The sequence below is a fragment of the Ursus arctos genome, chromosome Y, assembly GCF_023065955.2.
Source record: "Ursus arctos isolate Adak ecotype North America chromosome Y, UrsArc2.0, whole genome shotgun sequence".
Classification (NCBI taxonomy): domain Eukaryota; kingdom Metazoa; phylum Chordata; class Mammalia; order Carnivora; family Ursidae; genus Ursus; species Ursus arctos.
The window spans coordinates 944,431-961,049 of record NC_079874.1 but is presented as its reverse complement, the minus strand read 5'-3'; the positions used below and the strand labels follow the sequence as shown (position 1 = coordinate 961,049).

Sequence of the window (16,619 nt, the reverse complement as noted above, 5' to 3'; positions counted from 1 at the left end):
AACACTAGAGAATCCCTCACTGTAGAGATAAAAGAGCTAAAATCTAGTCAGGCCAAAATTAAAAATGCTAGAACTGGGATGCAATCCCAAATGGATGCCATCACAATTATGGATGAAGCAGAGGAATGAATCAGTGATACAGAGGATAAAATTATGAAATATAAAGTGAAAAGAAGATGGAAACGAAGAATCATGAAAGTAGATGTACAGAACGAACTCAGCAACTTATTAAAATGGAATAACAGTCATATTATAGGTATCTTAAAAGATGCAAAAGACTAAAAGGGGCAGAAGGTTTATTTGAGCAAAAAAATTTTTTTGAGAGAGCAGACAGAGTGCTCAGACTAGTGGGGGCAGGGAGGCAGGAAGTGGGGTAGAGGGAAAAGGAGAGAGAGAGAATCTTAGGTAGGCTAAACATACCAGTGCAGAGTCCACTGTGGGGCTTGATCTCATTACCATTAGATTATCACCTGGGCCAAAATCAACAGTCAGACCCTTAACCAATTGAGCCTCTATATGAGCAAATTACAGCTGAAAACTTTCCTAATCTGGGGAAGGACACAGACATCAAGATCCAAGAAGCACAGTGAACTCACATTAAATTCTACAAAGCCAACCGTTGCCATGGCAATCATAGTCAAATTCACAATATACACAGATAAGGAAAGAATCCTGAGGGCAGCAAGGGAAACAGTCCTCAATTTACAAGGGAAGACAGATCAGATTCATAGCAGATCTGTCCTCAGAAACATGGCAGGTTAGAAGACAATGGCATGGGAATGGGAAAGCATGCAACCAAGAATATTTTATCCAGTAAGGCTGTCATTTAGAACAGAAGGAGAGAAAAACTTTCCTGAAAAACAAAAACTAAAGTTTGTGAACCCTAAAGGCAGCGCCACAAGGAATATTAAAGGGGAACTGTTTGAGTGGAGAAAAAAAGAGCAAAAACAACAAAGACTAGCTAAAAAGGACCAGACCATCACCAGAAACAACTCTACAGGTAACACAAAACACTAAATTCATATCTTTCAAGAATTTCTCTGAATGTAAATGGACTAAATGCTCCCATTGAAAGACAAAGAGTATCAGAATGGAGAAAAAAACAAAATTCATCTATATGCTGTCTACAAGAGAGTAACTTTAGACCTAAAGACACCTGTAGATAGAAAGTGAGGGGATGGAGAACCACTTATGATGCAAATGGACTTCAAAAGAAAGCCAGAATAGCCATATTCATATCAAACTAGATTTTAAAGATTATAACAGGAAATGAAGATGGGTATTATATCATAATTAAGGGGTCTATCCATTAAAAAGATAAAACAATGGTAAATAGTATGCTCCATCTTGGGAACATCCAAATATATAAATCAATTAACAAAGATAAACAAATGCATTGATAATAATACCATCATAGTAGGGGACTTGAACATCTCACTAACAGCAATGGATAGGTCATCTAAGCAGAAAGTCAACAAGGAAACAATGGTTTTTTTTCTGTTTAAGTATAATGTGGGGCTTGAACTCATGACTCTGGAGATCATGACCTGAACTGAGATCAAGAGTCGACACTTAACCAACTGAGCCAACCAGGCGCCTGCCCCAACAATGGCTTTGTAGGACACACAGGACCAGAAGAACTTAATATACATTTAAAGCATTTAATCCTTGCGCAGAAGATACACATTCTTTTCCTGTGTACATGGAACATTCTCCAGGGGATATCACATACTGAGTCACAAATCAGCCCTTAAAAAGTACAAAAAGACTGAAATCATACGAGGCATATTTTCAAAACACAATGCTATGGAACTTGAAGTAAACCATAAGAAAAAATCTGGAAAGACCATGAATACATGGAGGTTAAAGAACATCCTACTGAAGAACGAATGGGTCAATCAGGAAATTCAAGAAGAAATAAAAAAGTACATAGAGCGAATGAAAATGAAAACATGACAGTACAAAACCTTTGGAATGCAGCAAAGGCAGTACTAAAAGAGAAACGTATGGCAATACAGACCTACCTCAAATGCAGAACCTAACCTTACACTGAAAGGAACTAGAAAAGGAAGAGAAAATAAAGCCTATATAGGCAGCAGCAGAAGGGAAATTAAATTAGAGCAGAAATAAAGGACACAGAAACAACAACAAAAAACAGAACAGGTTAATGAAACTAAGAACTGATTCTATGAAAGAATAAAATTGATAAACCTCTAGCCAGATTTATTAAAAAGAAAAGAGAAAGGACTCAAAAAAATAAAATAAAATCATGAATGAAACGGGAGAGAACACAACCACACCACTAAAATACAAAAATTATAAGAGATTATAAGTATTATACGCCAACAAATTGGGCAACTTGGAAGAAATGAACAAGTTCCTAGAAACAAACTACCAAAACTGAAACAGAAAGAGAAAATTAGAACAGGTCCATAGCCAGCAAAGAAATTGAATCAGTAATCAAAAATCTCCCAAAAAACAAAAGTCCAGAGCCAGATGGCCTGTAAGGGAATTCTACCAGATATTTAAAGAAAAACTAATACTTATACTTCTGAAACTGTTCCAAAAAAATAGAAATGGAAGGAAAACCTCCAAATTCCTTCCAATAGGCCAGCATTACTTTGATTCCCAAATCAAAGACCTCAAGAAAAAGGAGAATTACAAATCAATATCCCTGATGAACATGGATGCAAAAATTCTAAACAAGATACAAGCAAACTGAATTCAACAGTAGATTAAAAGAATTATTCACTATTACCAAGTGGGATTTATTCCTGGGCTGAAGGAGTGGTTCGATATTAGTAAATCAATCATCAGTATACACACCTTCAGGAAGGAAAGCATTAGAACCATATGGTTCTCTCAATTGATGCAGAAAAATCATTTGACAAAATACAGCACCCATTCTTTAAAAAACCCTCAACAAAATAAGTGCAGATGGAACATATCTCGACATCATAAGGGCATATACAAAAGACCCACAACTATTATCATTATCAATGGGGAAAACTTAGAGCCTTTCCTCTATAGTTAAGGACAAGACAAGGATGTAACATAGTACTGGAAGACTTAGCTTTAGCAATAAGGTGGGGGGAAAAAAAGAAAAGAAAGAAAAAAGCAGCAAGGAAAAAGTTAAAGTTTCATTATCTGTAGGTGACATGGTATTCTATGCGAAAAACCAAAAGACTCCACTCAAAAGATGCCAGAACTAGTACTTGAATTCAGCAAAGTCACTAGATAAAAAAATCAATGCACAGAAATCTGCTGCATTTACCTACACCAATAATGAAGCAGCAGAAAAAGAAATCAAGGAATGGATTCCATCTGCAATTGCACCAAAACCAGTAAGATATACTAACAAAGAGGTAAAAGAAGTAAAACTACAGAACATCTATGACAGAAATTGGAGAAGACACAATAAGTGGAAAAGCATCCCAGGCTCATGGATTGAAAAAATAAACATTGTTAAAACATCTATAGTATTCAAAGCAATCTACGCATTTAATGCAATCCCTATCAAAACACCACCAGCATTTTTCACAGAGCTAGAACAATCCTAAAATTTATATGGAACCACAAAAGATCCTGAATAGCTAAAGCAATCCTGAAAAACAGAAAGAAAACTGGAGGCATCATGATTCCAGTTTTCAAGCTCTATTACAAAGCTGTAATCATCAAGACAGAAGTGTACTAAAAAAACAAAAAACCAGTATGGTATTGTCAAAAAAAAAAAAAAAAGATCAATGGAACAGAAGACAAAACCTAGAAATGGTCCCATAATTCTGTGGTCAACTAATCTTCAACAAAGCAGGAGAGAATATCCAGTGGAAGAAAGTCCCTTTCACAAATGGTGGTGGGAAAACTGGATAGCCATGTGCAGAAGAATGATACAGAAATACTTTCTTATACCATAAACAAAAATAAATTAAAAAATTATGAAAGACCTAAATGTGAAACAGGAAACCAATCAAAAACAGGCAGCAACCTCTTTGACCCCAGCCACAGCAACTTCTTATTACACATGTCTCCAGAGGCAAAGGAAATAAAAGCAAAAATGAACTATTAGGACTTCACCAAGATAAAAAGCTTTTGCCCAGCAAAGCAAACAATCAACAAAACTAAGAGGCAATGTACAGAATAGGACAAGAAATTTGCAAATGAGATGTCTAATAAAGGGCTAGTATCCAAAATCTATAAAGGACTTAAACTCAAAACCCAAAAAACAAATAATCCAGTTAAGAAATGAGAAGACACGAATAGACACTTTTTCTACGAAGACATCAGATGGCTAACAGACACATGAAAAAATGCTGAACATCACTTATTATCAGGGAAATACAGATCAAAATCACAATGAGATACCACCTCACACCTGTCAGAATGGTTAAAATTAATATAAGAAACAACAGGGGTTGGTGAGGATGTGGAGAAAGGGGAATCCTCTTGTATTGTTGGTGGGAATGCAAGCTGGTACAACCATTCTGGAAGACAGTGTGGAGGTCCCTTAAAAAGTTAAAAATAGAACTAACTTATGATCTAGCAACTGTATTCTTAGGTATTTACAGATACAAAAATACAGATTCAAAAGAGGTACATGCACTCTGATGTTTATAGCACTTATCAAAAGCCTAACTATGGAAAGAGTCCAAATGTGCATTGACAGATGAATGGATAAAGAAGTAGTATATTTACAACAGAATATTACTCAGTCATCAAAAAAATTGAAATCTTGCCATGTGCAACGATGTGGATGGAGCTACAGTGTATCATGCTAAGTGAAGTAAGTCAGGCAGAGAAAGACATACACCACATGATCTCATTTATACGTGGAATTTAGGAAAGAAAACATGAACATACGGGAAAAGAGGGAAAAATAAATAAACTATATTTTCTCTCCAATTTTAACAAAGAGCCATTCCAGACTCCTTTTAAAATAAGAAAAACATATACAAGACCCTGCTAAACTAAACTGAATTAAAATAATTTGAAGAATGAGAATATATTCATAAAAGCAGAGTGTATACAGCATAATTGTAGCTAGAGAAATGCATCAAATATAAATGCAGAAACTGAACTGCATGATTGTGAACTATGATGGATTCCATAATTACAATGCATGATAATAAGGCATATCCAAGCAAATATAATACAATTATTAATATAAATTCTAACTCCATTATGATTAATGAGTAGTTATACCCCAAAATAACACATACCTGATAGAGTTCTTCCAAGCTGTATTTAACAGAGATATTGTTTTGGATAGCCCGTACAGCTTCTTTTAATTTTTGCCATGTTTCTTCAGTGTAGTTTTCCAGTATCAGAGGTTTAACTAATAAATAAACAAAGATTATGGAGCATATGTCTGGAACACAATGTCAAAATACTACAAAATATAACATCATACATTTAAGACAAATTTATTTTAAACAGGTATGTTGAGACCACTCAGTGGGTAAAAATAATCTCTTCAACAAATGGTACTGGGACAACAGGATACCCACATTCAAAAGAATGAAGACAAACTGCTATCCTATTAAACTAAAAAAAAAAAAAAAAATCAAAATAAAAGGCCTAAATATAAATATGAAAGCTTAACCAATAAAGCTTTTGGTAGAAAACACAGGAATAAATCTTCATGACCTTGGATTTGCAATAGATTCATACATGACATCTAAGTAATAAGGAACATTAAATAATTTATTGGAGAGCTCATTAAATTAAAATGTAAAATTTTTGTGCATCAAAGGAAAATCAAGAAACCTAAAACACAACCTTCATGATACAAGAAAATATTTGCTAATCATATAACTGATAAGTATCAAGTACCTAGAATAAAAAACTCTTGCAACTCAACTATAAAAATGATAAACCCAATTAATAGGCAAAGGATTTGAACAGACATTTTCAAGAATATATACAAATGGCCAAGTAACTTATGAAAGCAGCTCAACATAATAAGTAGATAAATACAAGTCAAAACCATGACATACCACTTCACACCTACTAAGAAGGATATAGCAAATTTTTGAGAGGATGCAGAGAAACTGGAAACCCTGTACATTTCTGGTGGGAATATAAAAATCTGTGGACGATGTGGTAAAGTTTGGCAGTTCTTCAACTAATTAAACTTAAAATTACCATCTGACCCACAATTCCCTTCTTGGTATATATCCAAAAGAACCAAAAACAGGCATTCATACAAATTGTTATACATAAATGTTCAAAGCACCATGTATGTCCATACAATGGAATTTTATTTAAGTCATAAAAATGAAGCATTCATACATGCCACAACATGAATGAACTTGAAAGAAGCCAGACAGAAAAGGTCACTTGCAGAATGATTCATTCTATGAAATCATTTATATGAAACATCCAAAATATGTAAATCCACAGCGACAGAAAGCAAACTGCTGACTGCCTGGTAGAGGTTAAGAAGGAAGGGAAAAGAGATGAACAGGGAAATGACAATGCTATGAATATGGGGTTTCATTTTAAGGTGGTTAAAATGAAGAGATTAAATGAAAATGATTAAAATTATTTAGTTCAGAATTGGGGGAATGTAGGTGGCTCAGTCAGATAAGCATTTGACTAACTATATTGGCTCAGGTCATGATCTCAGATCAAGGACCAAGTCAAGTTTTGTGCTCAGTATGGAAGCTTGCCCATTTCCCTCTGCCCCTCCCCCCACTGTATCTCTCTCAAATACTAAATAAATACATAATAAATAAATAAATAATAAAATCTTTAAAAACTATTTCAGGACTAGACTGAGGTGGTAGTTGCCAAATATTGTCATTTACTAAGCGTACAATTGTATACTTTAAAGCAGTTAATGTCTAATTTTATGCTATGTGAATTTCACCTCAGTAAAAATATAAGCACAGAATTAATAAAACAGAGTCTCATCAAAAACTAAGAAACTCTCATGCTTAAATTACTAAAGAAAATAATGTTCCAATTAAATGATAGGATTCTACTTAAGAAGTTGTAAAGCCTAATAAAGTGAGTCTACAATAAGAAAAACAGTAACACAAAATTAAACATAAAATGAGCCAGAAAACAACCAAAATTCAACTTTTGGAAGGGAATTTATATATACACATAGTTAAGTGTTATATTACATGTTTACATTACATATGTGTAACATATATAATTATAATTCATAATACATGTATTTATCACATGTGTATATATTTATATAAATTAGGCCACCTAAAAGGCAAAACATCAAATCAGAAATATAATCTTTAAGAAAAATTGATATTTTTATTTCAAAATTCTTTGGTAGTTTGTTAGGCAAAGAATAGCAACTTCAAAATTGGATTTGTTTTTTTTTTTTTTTTAGTAGGCTCCACACAGCATGGAGCCCAGTGCAAGGCCTGAACTGAAGACCCTGAAATCAAGACCTGAGCTGAGATCAAGAGCTGCACGCCCATCTGACTGAGCCACCCAGGCACCTCATGTTTCTTTTTTATATCACATTCACTCCCTTACTCGCAATAAATTTACTATTATACAATTTTTTCCCTGAAAGAATGAGATATTTTCAAAGCCTGAAAAACATTATTAATTATGCCATGAAAAAAGGAATATGAGGTGTTTCTTCAAATCTACAAGTTTATATAAAAAAGTCAGCAAAAAAAATTGAAAGTCATGTATTTGGTTATGATGATCAAGAGAAATATCTCAGTGTTCCATCTCAGTGCACCAGAATATTTTCTAAATTTGTTTTTACTGTTTTAAAATCTGGTATATTTTTTATGTACTTCATATAAGAATATGAAATTAGTCAAAATTATTTAAATTGTTTAAATAACTGTAAGAGATATTTACTATAGCTAAGCTGTAAGTATGAAAATACAAATTAAATAAATTACTAATATTGAATAAAAAATGAAAACAATATGCATAGACCAGGGCATTCCAGTTGCTGAAATTTATCCTATAAATATGAAAAGATACCAAAAAATATTGGATTTTCAAATATTCATTCATTCAAAATGCATGACTGTACCTTGAATTCCAAAAATTAATGTTATTTGAAATATTATTTAGTTCCTAAAGATCGCTATTTTACACTTCAACAATCTGTAGCCAAACTTCTGCATAATAAATCCAGCAAGCATTAGGTTCCGGAAAGAACAAAGGAAAAAACCAGGGGGCAAAATGTTAAAAATATTTAGTTTTGAAAAGTTCTAGAAAATGCAGCATGTTAAGTTTTGTAATATTCGAAATTTTACTTAAAACGAAGAGCTTTACTTTGTAAGCAGAAAAGAACTGAATACGAGTTATTTAATAATACGAATTAAAATAGAAAAAGTTAAATTTTCTCCTGATAAAGACAGCAACAAGGTTGGCATATGTTCTTTAAACTCTGTAAACTAAAATTGAGCACTGTGACAAGATACCAAAAATGTTGGTTTTTAAAATTCAAAAATACCCATATAATGATTTCATTTTATAAATTTGACATGAAAAAACTGTTTCAAAAATTCTGTTGAGTTTCTAATTTGTTTATATTAATATTTCCTCAGAATTTTATAAATGCTAAAATGCATCTACTCTGAGTAATGGATCTTATGATGATTTCAATGTTTATATTTTTACTACCTGTGTAAGACCACTTTTCAGTGATATTATAGATCCACTCACTTAGAAGATGGGAGAGAATGTAATCTACAAAGGTGTGGCAGTCGAGAACGGCATTTCACAAAGAGAAAACTTAAAATGTAGTTTAGAGGGAAACAAAGAAGTGAAGCATGGAGTGATTTTCCAAAGGTCAAAAATCACTCCATGTTTATATCATGGCCAGGATTCAGGTCTTCAGAGTGCAAAAGCAATGTTCCTAAATCTTTTAAAAATTAACGATGCCTCAAAAAATATAACTGCATCTCTCCGAATTTTAAATAAAATTGCAGCAATAGGGTATGAAGAGCTAAAACTGAAATCTTAATAAAATGATCATTATGTTACCTTTAAAGTTTTTGATTACTAATTTTTTGACAGAGCCGGTACCAAGCTTGATACTGGCAAAACTAGATAGAGTTTCGGGGGCTTCAGTTGAGTCTTCTGTGTGATGGTCTGCAGCCACAGAGAAAACTATCAAGTTTCTGTTTTTAAGTTGTTCTTGTTCCTGAGAGGCAGTAGCAGATGAAGGTGATGATGAGTCCTCCTCAGCCATTTTCACATTAAGTCCTATAAAATAAAATTTTCTTAAAAATCCAATTTTTTAAAAGATTTTATTTATTTATTTATTTGACAGAGATAGAGACAGCCAGCGAGAGAGGGAACACAAGCAGGGGGAGTGGGAGAGGAAGAAGCAGGCTCATAGCGGAGGAGCCTGACGTGGGGCTCGATCCCATAACGCCGGGATCACGCCCTGAGCCGAAGGCAGACGCTTAACCGCTGTGCCACCCAGGCGCCCCTTAAAAATCCAATTTTTAAATTGGTTTACTAGATTTAAGAAGTTGGATAAAAGGAGGAAGATAAGGATCAGAAAGAGATAAACAAGGGGCACCTGAGTGGCTCAGTCAGTTAAGTATCTGCCTTTGGCTTAGGTGATAATTCCAAGGTCCTGCTCAGCGAGGAGTCAGCTTCTCCCTCTGTTTGCCCCCCCCCCCAGGTATAAATAAATGAAATTTTTAAAAAAAGAGAGAGAGAGAAAGAGAAATAAATAAGAAAAACATTTACAATACTCCTGAACCCTTCTGGTATATTTTAATCTTTTTTTCCTTAATAGCACACAGAAGCAGATGAAGACAGACAATCACCAAGCATATATAATCTCTAGAGAAATGGACACTAACTCTTGAAATATTTTGAAAACATGAAAGTAAACTGAATGAAAAAAATGAACAACTATCAAAACAAAAATAGGAAAATAACCCAGAGCATAGGGGAAAAAAACAAAACAAAAGTGAAACAAGAAGTGAGTTTCAGTGATAACTTAGTAGCAAATGAGAAAATTATCTTGAAAAACTTTTTAGAATAATGTGAAGAGGGTAGATATGGGAAGGAAACACCAAAGATTAGAGAACAAACAACAAACAAAAGGGAAGCAGAGAGAAAAGAAAAAGACATAGAAGAGTAACTCAGAGACAGAAAATGGAAGTAGAGAGTGAAAGAAAAAGAACATACAAGACACCTATCATTAGTACATTTCACAACGTGTTGCAATATGCTAGTATGAGGAAAAAACAGACAAATAGGAAGCACAGAAATAGGTAAAAGAAATATCAATCAGACATGAAGAAATGAAATACAGAAAGTTAGAAAAGGCAGAACATAATGCATTTGTTTCCTGTGTACCTGTCTGGTGTTAGGGTATACAACAGTAAACAAAAGAATCTGTGGACTCTTATGAAACATCCATTATAAAGCTACAGAAAATCTAGGAAGCCTAAAACTGAAGATGCAAAATGAGAAAATAAATCAGTAAAAACTGATGCAGATGCAGAAAGAATTAAGTTTAATTAGAGTGTAAAGGGGGAAAAATAGAGGCAATAAGAGGGAAAGGATATATATAAGAAAAGGAAGGGGAAAACCAGATAAAAAACAAAAGAAAGAGCAAGGCAAATAATATTTACTCACATAATAAGAAAGGCATAAATAAACTATGAAAGAAATGAATATATGGTAAACATGAGAGAGATTTAAGGGAAGAGACAGTAGCAACACTAGACAGAAACAAATATAATGGACAACAGAAACCATACAAGTCATTTTTTAAAAAGTATTCAAGAAGAAATAAACATGTCATCACAAAGAATAATGAAAACACAAAATACTCAGAAAAAGAAAAGAAAGAGAGGCAGAGAAGAAATTAGTGGCAGGAAGGGAGCATTGTGGCAGAGAGGATATAAACAAATTATATTAACTAGGGATAAAAAAATGAAAGATTCAGAAATAGAGATAAAAGAGTCAGAGACACAAGGCAAAATCTCTATCTGTGGAGAACTCTTTCCTTAAAGACAAAACTAGGGAAAGAATTAGTGAAAAGAAAACAAAGAAACAAAAAACTTCAAGAATTGGAGAGGATAAGTTTATGAAAAGATTAAATGACTTTAACGGAAAGAAGCAAGGATCGATAGTACAATTTTGAAGTATTTAAAAAACAACAAACAAACATAAACCCAAGACACAGAAAATGGGAACAGATGAACATAAAAAATGGGTACACAAAAAGTCAGAGATTCAAAATTAGATTAATAGAAAAACAAAGCATAGAAACAAAGGTCAAAAGTAACAAGCCGATAAACAAGAGAGAAATCACAAGAAAAGGTGGAAAAGAAGAAATATATTGAGAAATATCTTAGAAGAGTTCAAGTTACAGCACTAAGCCACAGAATAGACGAACAAATGTTAAGAGTCAAAGAGAAAGTCAAATTAGATATAATGAAAAAGAAACAAAGAAATATTTACAATATATAAAGGAAATATATAAAAACTTAAAAGGCTGACAAAAATAGCATGTTAAGTCGAAAACGAAAAGGAAACCTGAAGTAGGGTCAATAGCGAAAATGTTCACACACACCATCGGTTACGAAATTAACGACAGAAGCCTGTTAACTGCTGACAACTAAAACAGCAACACGGTACTCTTGATATTAAGGCACAATGAACTAGTAATAATTTACACAGTTTTTTCTTTTTGGGTTACAAAGTACTTACCTCTCTAGAAGATGTAAAAGTACCTCAGAAACGACCGTTGACTACCCCACGGCCTCACGGTCTCGCGAGGCGAGACTTCAACTTACCTCCACCGGAAATGACGGTCCAAAATTCCCATTATGACGAACAGTTGGCAAGCAAAGTTATTCCCTGACTTCAGCAAGGAGGAAAAGGAAAGGAGCTAGGTCCATGTCAATGGAAATATGTTGTACGATTACAAGATCATTAACACTTTGGGGAAAAAAAGGAAAAAAAAAAAAGAAAAAAAGGAGACTGCGTCCATCTTTGAACCCCCAAATGCATGCAGTTATTTAAATGACCTAAACATCGAACTTAAATGTATCAATTCTGCATATCCTTTCCTTAGGGGAAGGAGGGTTAAGCCTCTCCATCTACTATGTTTTTAAGCAATATGTAAAACCTGCCAAAAGTCATCAGTGATGATATACGGGAAAATCACCTCCAAGCAGCTTAATTAAAGTTCTTCATCATTTTATAAAAAGAACAATTATTCTGATTAGCTTTTATGTTTGTGGTGTAAATCCTGGTAATTTTATTATTTAAATTAACCGCTATGTGGACCAAAATAAATAGTATGGTTAAACTGAACAATGTAAATTTTGGTGTAGATGTGAAGATAAAAACAAATTTCACTTCTATTCTTAATCTCATTTTGCTACATGTCATAGTTAATGGGTTGCTAATTCCATTAAATCACTGTAAATATATTTAAAGAAATTGTATATAGTTCATGTCCATTTATGACATCTATCAAAAAATATTTGAATCAGTATATCATACACCTGAAACTAATACTACACTGTCATGTTAATGAACTAGAATTTTAATAACTCAAAAAATATTTGACTACCTCTTTTTCAGATAACAGGGGAAACACTCCTTTGTCCTTTTTTTAACCTTAAAAATTCTACAAATTATTTGCATTCCTTAAGAGTTTGTCTCCTTTTTAGTTGCAGAAATAGTAAAAAAAGGACAATAATAACAGAGTGCCAAGTACTTCATTACAGTTATTTCATTTAATTCTATTACCAATCTTAGGAGATGTACAAACATTAATTATTCCATTCTTCGAAAGGAAAGAAATTCAAGAGAGCTGAGTAGGTTACAATTGTTTAAAGCTAAGGAAAGAGATATTACTATTCTTATGGTACTGCAGGAACCCTTTATTATTTTTCCCCCATAGTGATGAACGGTTGTGACACCAAAGGCATTATCAAAAATGTGAGATTCATAAGGGTCAGAACTTTTGTCTCTTTTATTCCCATCTATAATCCCATCCCTTAGAATCCTACTTAGCACAATAAATATTTCCTAGATGAAGTGAATCATGTTTTCAGCTTTGAGGAAGATGATATAAAATACTGATCCCCATGATTCACAAAGAGTAAAAAAGGGTCAGATTGAAAACCTTTTGACTTTTGCACTAAGTCTACTTCAACTCCGACTACTGAATCTCTAAATCATTGCTATTAATGTCCACTAACAAGGACCCATTGGTCTTCTTTATGCCTTGGATAAACAGAAATGTACTCCAGAAGGAAGAATTTAGCCTGTGAAAATAAAGGTTGCAGTGACTCAATTGAGTATTCTGGGGTCAGTAGTACACCTGTTTCTATTCTTGGACAATTATGTCTATATTTTCAACAATTTACCTTAACAATATATTGCACTAATGAGTTAAATTCATTTCTCCACTTCAATCCTGGTCAAAGAGTGACTAAAATTTCAGCACTGTCAATACAACCTAAACCCTCTCCTTCCTCAGAATCTAAACAAACAAACAAACAAACAAACAAACAAACAAGACACTACCACCTTCCTCTTCTTTTCTCAATAATTTGTATAAATGTTAAAACTCTCTCTTTCCCAGTGGGGTAGAAGGTCCCAAAGAAGGGTAAAAACAAATACAAAACCTATAAGAAAATCCAAAATATGTATTTTTTTCATCTTCTAAGTTTAACAGATGTTGGTAAGATATGAAATGATTTTGAACATACAAATGGAGTTTATTGTCCTAATGAGCTAAATTAGGGAGAAAGTTGATTTTTTTTCCTTCTATATAACCCAACACTCTCCCTAAACCCTACAATTGATTTTTTTAATCCTTTGAGAATCTTACCAGAATTCTTGTATCCAATATATACTGCTACAATTACATAACCTTGATTTGTGACATCAGGAAAATATCTTCCCTCCATGCTCTGTCAGATGAACTGAAACTGAATTATTTGCCAGTCTGGTAATAGGATATTTTGATCCAAGCTTTACTAAAAGTCCCTCACAAACACTCATTCATTAATCTGTCTCCACTCTTGAAGTGTTGAACTGTTGGGCCACAAAAGAATCTGATTTAACAATACTAATACGGTTCTCAGTTTTACTTAGCCAAGTCCTATTTTGGACTATCAGCTTCTTATAGGTTGTTAACGACTCCAGAGTAGGCTGTCTTTGTAGTCTTTATAAATGTTGCTTTGTAAATGGTCATTGGGTATCTCTATCAAGGGTATCTTCAAAATAGTTTTACTTTCTTTCCAATTTGAAGAATTATTTTTAATAGGTATTGAGTTTTTGTGATGATGAAATAACTTTGGAAATGCACAGTGGTACCTATTGTGAAATATTGTGGATGCACTTAATGCTATGGGATTTTATGTTTAAAAATGGTGATATCAATATCCTTGTCTTGTCGTCCTTCATATTAAGAACAAATTGGCATCCACTCATGCACACAAGTGCTTCTGTAGGAGATGTGGGATCTAGCACCAAATGCCAAGAGACCCAAATGGAGTTTTACCCACCTCGGTGTCAGGTAATATGTACATATCTGCGAATAGACCCTACCCTGTGAACTGCTTCAGCTACAGTTCAGATTAAAACACAGTCTTAGACAATCACCCACAAACAAAAGAACATTTGTAGAAGTCCAGAAAAGAAGTTTCACCACATAATTCAAACAAACAAACAAACAAACAAAATACAAGCTTGGATGCATGGGAGAGGGTAAAGGGAACAGATTGACTATTCATATCCCTTCTCCACCAAGACAACTCAGCTTAGGGACAAGAAAGATCTTACCATCCTGTGGTTTCTCCTGCAGAAAAATGAGACAATGTAAATGAACACTCAGCTTCCCCAACTGTATGGGATGTTGCCAAAGAGGCTCATTTCTCTCTCATCCAGTCAAGAGTATTGATTCATGAGCTGCATAATGAGAGTGGGAAAGGATTGGTAGAGTGACAGAACTCTGAAGGCATTGGAAACGTGAAAATTCTATTAACTACATCATAGACTCCATCAAGAAGACATGTTCAGGGTGATGACTCAGCCACAAATCCCCCAGTGGGACTGATTGATGGGAACCATCAAGGCTCTACATGCCTCCCTCACCCCCAATACATACACACACCACTCTGTGACCAGCTTCTTTTGTGTGCTCATGACAATAGTAATATAATTTTCAGAGAGCAGGTGAGTATATGCAGAAAGCTGGTCTGATTTTACAGACCTTAGAGAGACCACTAAATTGAATTTAGCACAATACTTTTGGGAAAGCCAAAGGAAGGCTGTCAGCCTAAGGCCTGATGAAAGGCAGTATAAAGAAAAGGCATATAACCTTAAGAATTCTAACAGGAGATTGGGGGTGGCAAGATGGTAGCAGAGTAGGGAACGTCATTTCATCTGGTCCCTCAAATTTAGCTGTATATCTATCAAACCATTCTCAACACACACGAATTCAACCTGAGATGTAAGAAGATTTATCTGGATCTCTCCAAGCAGAAAAACAACTACTTTTTACAAGATAATCCCTGGGGGAAATTATCGGAAGATAAACGGGGTGGGGGGAGAACCTCCATAATCCAGCCACTGGAAAGTGATATAACACTGGAGAAAAAATCAAAACCCTTGGAAATCTGCGCCAGTGAAAGACACCCCTTTCTGAAAAGGGCACAGGGTGTGAATAGGGCAGAATTCTAGGTGGATCATTGTGGTCTCAGAATCACAGGAAACACAGAAAGAATGGGGAGCCTAAAAAATGGAGTGTCCAAGCCGTGGAGCAAGGAGACTGGTTATGGTCAGTGAGCCCAGAGGGGACTGTCAGCTCTGACCACCATAAACCATGAACTGGCCAGTAGGGAAACAACTCTCTGCCTGGGCACCCTGAAAAAGACTAGAAGGTGCGGGCTGTTTAATATCCCAGGGAAGATATAAATGGCTTTCATAGATGACAGGGCAAGAGCTCTCATGGCGATGTGGCCCACAACACTGGGGTGGCATCCAGCTGTGAACTGAAATCTAAGGAAGACGGTGCATGTGTGAGCCCATGGCCACTTGCAATTGCAAAGTCAGAAAGCACAGAGTTGCTCATGGGTCCCCATAACTCCATTGGGAGAGATGCAGTGGGATGGAACCATGTGATTCAGCAGTTTGGCACACAAATATGCCACACCCATTACTGGGCAACAGCTCTCAGGGCAGTGTGACCCCTGAAAGTGGCCCCCAGTGTGACCTAGGAGATGCAAAGAGAGTGAACACTAGAGCCCACAGCTGGTAGCAATTGCAAAGTCACAAAGCACAGAGATGCTTGCAGGTCCCCGGAATGCCCCTGGAGGAGCAGTGTCAGGGATGAATAGTGCAAGTCTGTGGAGTATCAACACCTAGTTTTATATATTTATGCCCAAGGTTAGCCCATTTTTTATTCTTTTCAATTTTATCTTTATATATGTATATATATATACGTGTGTGTGTGTGTGTGTGTGTGTGTGTGTGTGTCTATCTTTACAATTCTGGGATATAGTACCTTCTAACACATAGACCAAAACTCAATCAGGAACAGGCAGATCACCCTGCTTTGTCCATCCTGAGAAATTACAATCTCTCCCACCTCCACCTTTTTTAAAAATTGTTTTGGATCATCTTGACTT

The 16,619-nt window shown here is 34.7% G+C and overlaps 1 protein-coding gene across 1 annotated transcript in view; it reads right to left on the bottom strand.

The window, feature by feature from the left end:
* The window catches only part of LOC113249012 (cullin-4B-like), a 96,070-nt gene extending 86,868 nt beyond the window's left edge, over positions 1 to 9,202 (bottom strand). Inside the window, exons 1-2 of the mRNA XM_026490592.1 lie at positions 8,980 to 9,202; positions 5,217 to 5,332 (exon numbers count right to left, since the gene is read on the bottom strand). Coding sequence (XP_026346377.1) covers positions 5,217 to 5,332; positions 8,980 to 9,187 — 324 coding nt within the window. The 5' untranslated portion in view covers positions 9,188 to 9,202. The remainder of the gene's footprint in view (positions 1 to 5,216; positions 5,333 to 8,979) is intronic.
* Positions 9,203 to 16,619: the final 7,417 nt, after the last annotated feature.